The sequence below is a fragment of the Mesitornis unicolor genome, unplaced genomic scaffold (assembly GCF_000695765.1).
Source record: "Mesitornis unicolor isolate BGI_N332 unplaced genomic scaffold, ASM69576v1 scaffold22806, whole genome shotgun sequence".
Lineage (NCBI taxonomy): Eukaryota > Metazoa > Chordata > Aves > Mesitornithiformes > Mesitornithidae > Mesitornis > Mesitornis unicolor.
The window spans coordinates 5480-14697 of NW_010193268.1; the positions used below are offsets into that span (position 1 = coordinate 5480).

Consider the following 9218-nt stretch of genomic DNA (forward strand, 5'->3'; position numbering starts at 1 on the left):
AAGTCTTGCATTGAATGTTGGAAAATTGCAAGTCTGTATTTCATACTGGGTCCTCACTTTGTCCCTTGTACAAATGCTGCTACTTCGGACTTCTGCCATGCAGTGATAGACCTAAATCACCAGTTTTCCAAATAAATGTACTTTTAATACAAAATGGATTTATAGGAAATAAAATATGTTTTCCTTTAAACAGCTGTTAAGACCTGGCATAGGTCCAGGTCCAAAAGTGCTAAATTTGTCTCTGCTACCTGGAGTAAAGTAACGGTGTGCTAGTCGCAACCCAAATTATCCTGTTGATTTTTGGTGTATTTTGCATGTGTAGTGCTAAGATACCTGGCTGCACGCAGATGACGCTTCAGAATTAGTTGTGTGCAACTCTTCCAATGTTTCCCAGCACTGTGTTGTAGCTTTCCTGATGCTTTGAACTGTCCTGTCCCTTTTTTTTTTCTTTCCCCTCCCTAATCATGTCAAAGCTGATGGACTGGTCAGGTGTGGTCCTGGCCATATCTATGTGAGTCAGCAGTTCTGCCTCCTTATAGCTGTGTATGTCATAGGTGAAGGACCTGCTGTTCCTGTCTCTTCTGGGTCTGTTTTCAGATTTGCAAGGTGGCTTCTTGAATCTCAACTGATGTCACATTTGCTCACATATCTGTGAATTGCGTTTACTAGTATTTTGGGCTTTGAGGGTGCTGACCAGGAACACCCCAACTGCCTCTGTTAAGGCACTGCCCAAACGTAAGCAAAATGTTTCTGAAAATGTTGTGGCCCCAGAAGTAGTTTAGCTGCAGTTGCACCACAGCCAGCCAGGCCAGAAGCCAGGATGAGTGACCCACACTCTGGTAAATCACCTGTGAGTAACTGGAAGTTGAGCAATGAACTATGAGTATAAAACAGAGAAGAAACTGATTGGAGACTCTTGATTTTCTTCCTTTTTTCTTCCTTTTCCCTGTGGTGTTGAAGAGTATTTTACATATTTAAATTCTAGATATGTATTGCTTTTTGTTCTATAAGAAGCGCATCATTAATTCAGAATATTTTGCAACAGCAATTAGCATTAGTGGGAAGTAGTAGCAGTTGATTTAAAAGTGGATATCTAGCTGTGAACTGGTTATAATTTCACTGTTGTAATGGAAATCCTTTCAAGCTGAGAGGACAGATACTTATGCTTGGACAACCAATCTTTTTCAGTTTCTTTTGATAGCTGCACAAAGTTATAGTTAAAACTTCCTGTTTTTGACAGGAAAGGATAGAAAAAAGCATCTCATGTTTTTAGGGAAAAGAAATCCTTTTCTCTTGTAAACTCGGATACAATTGACGAATATCTACTTGTTAGATTCAGTGCAATAAACAACTTGGGGAGCATGACCTATAGCTAAGATTGTCTAATCCTTTCCACTGTGTGGTCCTGTTTACTGTTACATTTTACTTTGTTAAATGTAAACAATTCTGAATCATGTTTTCTGAGCTGGTTGTTTGCCAAAAATTGCTTGAATCTTGGGAAGTTAAAGGTACTGTTAATATCTGTATGGATATTAATCTAGTTCAATAAATTGCAATGCTCAGAGTGTGAAGCAGGGGAGGAAAAGGGTCTTTTGGCTTTGTTTCTGCTTCAGTGACCATTTTATGGAAAAAAATCCAATTTTTTGTGTCTTCAGAAAGAAAATAAAAACCTGTCTATGGATGGTTATTTGCATTATTAGGGCTCTATTTTTGAGGTAATGTGCTACTAAACATGTGTTGTAAACAAAAATACAATGTAAGTGAAGTCAAGCATATCCTTAAAACTGGTTTGGCATTATGAATCTGGTCTTTTTATGAAAGCAGGAAATACTAGACAGTCGCTTATCTGTTAACACTTAGGGTTGAAGGAGAGAAGAGAGAAGCGTTTTGTTCAAAGCCATATATTGTGAATAATTGGAGGGTTTCACAGCAAGTAAATAGCCTTGGATGATGAAGTCCTGACTCGGTGTGAAGGAAGGAGTGGTTTCCAATTATCACCTATCAGTCATAGCTATGAAGTTAGTTCAAGTACAGCTTTCACTATATAGCAAATTTCAGATTAATGTCTGTCATGCTGGATTGCTAGGAGGTATATGTGCTACTGAAAGGAATGGAGTTGTTACTGCATCCTGGGAGAAAATTGTTGCAAAACTCTAGCTGTGTACTGTGGCTGTTTTGGAGGTTAGACGTTAATGAAGTTACAAAGCTGTGTTTAAAATTGAGAATCCAGCTGGATTTTTACTTAAATTCTTTTCTTTAAGCTTTACTTAAGCTTTTTTTTTCACTTTTGATATATTTTTTCTCCGAGTTAATGCAGTGAATTAAGTAAGTCTATACTTTTTTCCGAATCTCCTGTTTTAAGTGGCAAAATTGCTAAGTGCTTGTTCTTACTGGGCTGGATTTTTTTGTTTAATGGAAAAAAAGGATTTGATTCAGCAGGCATATGATAATGAACATAGTGTTTGGTTAAGCTTCTGTTATGCTTACATAAAGGTAGTCAATTATAGCTTTTTTTTTTTTTGCCCTAGAAAAAAAAAATTAAGGAGAGCTACCATATTGGCATATTGTATATATTTCCTTTGTAACTTCGCCTACAGGTGTCTGCTGTACTTAGTCCTAGTAAAACTAGTCCTATACTGACCATTGCCAAGAAAGAACTTCTCTTTTAAGCATTTTGGATCTTACATTACATTTTATTGGGCTTTTCCATTTTTTCTTAAATGGAGATGCCTTTTCTGGTGTAACATATACTTAAAATCCAACGAAAATTAAAAGTGGCATGTTCTTGTGGAAAAATGACGTATTTTTGTACTGCTTACAACTGGAGAATATTTCTGATAACTGGGGTTTTTTGTTTGTTTTGACAGTTGTACTCGCTGAATGATTATAAGCCACCCATTTCAAAAGCTAAAATGACACAGATCACCAAGGCAGCAATCAAGGCTATAAAGGTAAGAAGTTGGCTAACTTACTCTGACTTCCTTTCCATTTCTCATCTGTGTCAAAATAACTGAATAGCTTAAAGAACTTCCTTCAGAACTTCCCATCTCCATTGTTGTGTGTACAATTGCCAAGTTATGATCAAATGTGGGACTTTCAGGAGTGCAGCAGAAGGCTTAATTCTTTTGTGACTTTCATTTGCTGGTTGTCATACATGAGAGAGAATGGTATCAACGTGGCTCTTCAGTCAGGTCTGAAAGGTTGTTTTTTCTTCAGTTTAAAAAGGAAACACTGATATCACCTGAGAACAGATGAATAAATATAAAACTACAATTCCCCATCCCCCTCAAAAAGAAAGGAATATGTGCCTTTGAATCAATAGAATTGTCTAAGGTTTATTTAGTTTTTATAAATTCCTAGCATACCTTTTCATGGGTGGTGTTAATAGATTTTATTTTTTGTCTTGCTTGGATACAAATTGTTCTTAAGATTTAGCTTTAGTACACTAATTAAAGACTTTTCTTGCCACAAAGTAAAACTAATAGCCAAACAGCAATGGAGCAGCTGAAAACAGTACTGAAAAATGGAGGAAATTAGTATGCTATTAGTGTTAAGCATTAAAACAAATGGAAACTCAGTGAACACTGGAGAGGTAAAAAACAGGATAGGATAAAAGCAAAAAAAGCCATAAACTTAGGCTCTTCCTATCTACATTCATCTGCTGAGAATGACAGATTTTCAGACAATGAAATTCATATTGGTATTTTGGGTAATTTGGAGAGAACGCAATTTGGTCACAGAAGAATAAAATTCACTGGCATTCTTAAATTAGAGAAGTCTGTGTAAACTAAAATCTATTTTCAGTATAATAAAAATGCTAAAAACTTGTATTGGACATAAACAAGTGATAGTAAATGGGTCTATAAATTAAACAATTAGATGGTACAAAGATGTTTTGTCATGTATTTAACTTGGAAATCCTGCATCCACTCTTATTGAAATAACATTTAATCGTCTAGAGCAGTTAAGATGATATAGAGCCAATGTGATGATATGTGAGAGAAAAACAACAGGCCAATTTTAAAGAAAAAGTATTCCGTAGATGATACAAGGCTGTCTTATACTCATGTTTTTAGGTTATTAAAGTGAACACTTGGAAAATAAATGAAATAGAGAAGTGCTGTGCTTAGTAACATTAATCTAACATCATCAGTCGTGAACAGTGAAATAACCATATGTTTTTGAAGGAACAATTCTTACTAAATAAGCACATGTTATTAACAAAAATCCAGTATCAAAAACCTTCAGAATGCAAGAAGAAGTGAGATTAACTTTTTTATATTTTGTTAAATGTAAGGAAGACAGCATGCTCACACATAGATACTGGTTTGCTGGTCAATCAACCAAAGTTTCTAATTTTGGTTTTACTGTCAGTATTACATGACTTGAACAAGTATGTATATCTTCAGATTTTCTCCTGTATTTACATACTACTTTATTTTCCAGTTCTACAAGCACGTTGTCCAGAGCGTTGAGAAATTCATTCAGAAGGTAAGTCGGTCACCGGTATTTTGTGTTAGCACTGAAAAATAAAAAATCTTCATTTTGGATTAGAGTATTGAAGACCATTGGGTTTTAGGTACACATATGGGTTAATATTTTTATCACACATTAGTTTATTTCAGTTTTTAGTTACATTCAATTTCTGCTAGTAATCGGTGATCATAACCCATGATGCAGAAACACAAATACTTTGTTATCATTTTGTAGTTTACAATGATCTTTATTGTATTTTACAATATTCTTTGTTTTCAATGACTGTGGATGCTGCTTTAGGACTACTTCTGTATGTATTCACTTGATGTTAAAAGAGGCAGTCAGTGTAGCCCATGTGAACAGCTAACAGCAAAAGCATTTACAGTGGTCTGGCGAGTGACTGTTGCTTTTGCTTTTCTGCCTAGTTTTCCTTAGAGATTGTAAAGCTGAAGGGAAGGTGGCCGTTCAGCTTCATCTTTTGTGTAGCAGGAGATGTAGTATTTCAGTCAGTGGTTCCTGCTAGTAATTTAAAACAAAATAATGTTTGTATAGCTAGACTGGAATTACTTTTTGGGAAGACGCGGTACTAATTTAAAGGTTTTGAATAACAAAGAATTTTACTGCATTTTGTTTTCTTGCAACAGTTAATTATTCTTGGGTAAAACTGCATTTTACCTCCAGTTGGAGATGCATGGGTTCCAATTTGTGACTCTTTCCTCCTTGTCTGGTTTGTACCGGATTTTTCATTTTGGTACTAAATTTCTTCTCCTTTTGGCAGAAATTGCCTTTTTAGTTTGTCAAGCAGGCTGGAGAAGTCTGTTAATGTTGCAGTGTTAGATGCAGTTTTTCTTCTGCTGTTCTTTTTATGTAGCAGTCTAGATTGCTCTGTGCCAGTAACCTGTTTTCCTCATTAGCTTTTATTCCTTGGTGCCCAGTGTATGCTGCAGTGCCTTTTGGCAGTGGTTGGAGAGTGTAAAGGGATTCAGCTTCAGCCTGGTGTTTTTAACTGTCTCAGTCCGTGAATTAATTGTCTAGGTACTAGGATATCAGTCCTATGTGGAAAAGGTGTCATATGTATGTTTAATAGCAATAGTAAAGACTAGTAATATACTTTACCATCACTGCTAGTGTTTTGTCAAATAGTTGTCTTTTGAGGCATTCATTACCTTTGACTTCTTCCACCTGTAAGAAAAGGAATCAGTATCCTCTGATCCCTCTTTAATTCTACAGATGGACTCGGGAGGATGAGTGCAGGTGTATATCTTTCCTGTCTCTGGTCAGTAGCACTTGGCACTTTCATGTCCCGAAGTTAATCCAGAATTGCTTGAGTTCCAAGTACTGCTTTTTAATTGCAGTAGCTGTGATTGGCAGCTCTGTATTCAGAGGCATTGTGACACTTAGCTCACTGATCCGTTGTCATTTTGGTTGACTTTTATTCTCTGGCAAAACATTGCCTCAAGTGTCAAATGACCACATTTCATACCTGTAAGGATATGCCACTGTGAGAGCAAGACTTGCATAATTTCCTTGAGTAATCAAAATATCTTATTACTTAGACTTACTGAGAAAACGTATGAATATTAGTAGTGTAAAAGCTGTCTTATCTGAGGTTAAGGATACACAGGCTTACTGCTCCAGTTGTAATTATTCTTTATTTAATTTTTTACTTGCATTTTAGTCTTTCATTTTTTATGATCTGTTATATTAATTACCAACTTTGCTTTCTATATGTGCCATGTTTTTAAATACGCCACCTAACATATTTACTGAGATTTGTTATTAAATACCTGTGGATTTTATTAATTTAAATATTGTGAGAAGTTGTTGACCTGTCTGTTCTGTATGCAGAATGCTCTTCCTATAATAATTTTGCTGAAATTTCAGTAGCTATGATACATTGTGATTCACTGAAGGCAGTGTATTATATCCAATTAGATTTTAAGTTTGATAATGCGCATCTGTTCTTAAAAATGAAGAATGCCATACTTAAATACACTGACCATGTTTAAAGCCTAAACAGATGCTTTATCAAGTTTACAAATGTTAGCAAATCAGCACTTTTCAAAACAGGAGGTTTAAATCTAGGCTGTAGTAAAAGTAGTAGTCTGAAGAGTTTGTTTGGCACTGTATTAGAGATTATGAAGATGTCCACATTGTCCTGGTTTCAGTTTCAGCTGGGATAGTTAATTTTCTTCATAAGTCGCTGGTATATTGCTGTGTTATAGATTTAATATGAAAACAATGTTGATAACTCACTGATGTTTTAGTTGTTGCTAAGTCGTGCTTATACCAATTCAAGGACTTTTCAGCTTCCTGTGCTCTGCTGACCGAGGAGGTATACAGAAAGCTGGGAGAGAGCATAGCCAGGACAGCTGATCCAAACTGGCTGAAGTGATGTTCCATACCATATAATGTCATGAGTTCTCCTCCCCATCCCACTGGGATGGGGGAGTGAGCAAGCAGCTGTGTGGTGCTTAGTTGCCAGCTGGGATTAAACCATGACACTCCATAAATATGCTTCTGTTCTGGCAGTGGGAGGATATACAACGCACTAATTACTAATTAATACTGACTTTGATCATGAAGAAAGACAAAAATATTTTGAATTCTATTTACAGCTAGTCCCAATGTACTCTTCAGAATTTAGTCATGTTTTATGAGGTTCTCTTAAAACAGATTTGTGCATTTTAAAAAGATATGCTATTTGTGTACTAATTTTAATAGCTAGGAAGTAGTAGTAGGAAATTGATTTCAAACTGTTTACTTATTTGCAGAAAGCATATAGATGTAATGGTTTTAACATTAAAGATTAGCTAGTTCTGAGTTTCATTTTTGAAGACAATTTGTTGAATAAAGAACATTTTAGTAATACTTTTTATCCATTTAAAAACTAGAGGACTGTTCATATATGCTCTGCCATTATTTATTTTTATTATTTTTCATATATTATTTTCATATATATATTATCGTTCTTTGTAGTGCAAACCAGAATACAAGGTACCTGGTCTGTATGTCATTGACTCCATTGTGAGACAGTCCCGGCATCAGTTTGGACAAGAAAAGGATGTATTTGCTCCAAGATTCAGCAATAACATCATCAGCACTTTCCAGAACTTGTACCGTTGTCCTGGAGATGACAAGGTACTTACAGATTTTTCTAGTTAAAACAATTTTTAGTATGTTATCTATAAAGAATAAAGGCTTTTATCTCAGTTTCTGCTTGCTAAAGTGGATCTAATTATAGACTTACACATTTAGATGTATGTATTTTTATTGCTTGTCTCAGTGTAGCGATGGAGGAAGACACACCCAATTAGATTCATTCAAATTTTGGAAAGGTTTTCAGGAGGAATGGATGGATTTGAGTTAATATATTTTGATGGGAAAAGAAGTAAGCGAGCATGTGGTAGGACAGGGAGTTTCAGTCATTATTGTCTTCTTCCCCTATTCAGTGAGAAAATAAGAGAGCAATATCTTTTTTTGGTAACAGTATCTTCAGTACAAGCTAGTTGTGTTGTGGACTGAAGGAGCCACAGAAAAACAGCCAAGTATCTTCAAAGTTCTCCTTTGGTACTGAATCAACCAAGAGCAGAATAAGGCCTAACTTGAATAGTTTGACCCAATAGTTCAGCTCTTCCCTTGGACTACAGTAGTCAAGATCACTACAAAATTGCCTTTTTAATAGCTTGCCTGGAAGTAGCAGAGGTATAACTAAATAATAACTAAACCATTCTTTGTGACAGCAAACACAAGATTCTGTGAAGTACTTTCTGCCCTTTATAATACAACTAACTTTTTTCCCCTCCATATAAGCAAGGTGTCTTTTTCTATCACATATGTTTCTGTCCATCTTTTCAAAATAAAACAAAATCTTGCCTTTCAGTAGAAGTGAAGCTTAGAAAAGAAAACATCTGTGAGCAAATGAATACAGTGGAATAGAAATGCGAGCTGAGCAATGAGTTACATGTAATGGAATTGTATGAGGTCTTAATTTTTATTTTTCTTTCCCCATGGTCCACATTTGTAGTATTACTGTGTAATTTCATTAGGGAGGGAATTGTGTTCCAGTTTAAACTGTTAAATTTCTGACTTCATAAAGAGAGCTTGCAAAATATTGAGCTGCTTTTAATAAAAGTATTTAGCAGTTTTATTAATATATGCCCATTTTTCAGGGGACATAAATAATTTTGGTTCATAGCTAGATCAGAATTGCATTCATTTATGTTGACTGTAAAAGTTTAGGAGACTAGTTATTCCCTGTTTTAATTATTAGTAATGCTTTAAAATGCTTTCTTAAAATAATTTTCCTTCTATACTGTCTTCCAAGAGTAAAGGTACAAAAGAGCCAGATACATTTCTTTTGTTTTAATATATTTCACTAAGTGCATATGTCACTAAGTGCGTAGTTTGTCTTTACTGTTGTGTAGAGCCAGCCTCTGGTTCACAGATGAGAAATCTTTGGTGTGACCCAGAATAACTGTTCTTACAGTTCTTACTGCTTGTAAACATAAAGGTTCTTCACTGTAGACAGATTGACATTACTAGTTAAGAATTCCATAATTTATAATAACAAGAAAGATAAGAATTACTCAGGTCTTTTGTTATTCTTTCTTCATTTTAGAGTAAAATTGTTAGAGTTCTAAATTTATGGCAGAAGAATAATGTGTTCAAGAGTGAAATTATTCAGCCTCTCTTGGATATGGCAGGAGGAATTTCTCCCCCCGTTTGTGCCCCCGTCCTTG

At 35.2% G+C, this 9218-nt stretch overlaps 1 protein-coding gene across 1 annotated transcript in view; it reads left to right on the forward strand.

Moving 5' to 3' along the window:
* Positions 1–2870: 2870 nt before the first annotated feature.
* SCAF8 (SR-related CTD-associated factor 8) overlaps positions 2871–9218 on the forward strand; it is a 33039-nt gene continuing 26691 nt past the window's right edge. The window contains 4 exon segments of the mRNA XM_010187403.1: positions 2871–2951; positions 4447–4491; positions 7456–7617; positions 9098–9203. Coding sequence (XP_010185705.1) covers positions 2913–2951; positions 4447–4491; positions 7456–7617; positions 9098–9203 — 352 coding nt within the window. The 5' untranslated portion in view covers positions 2871–2912.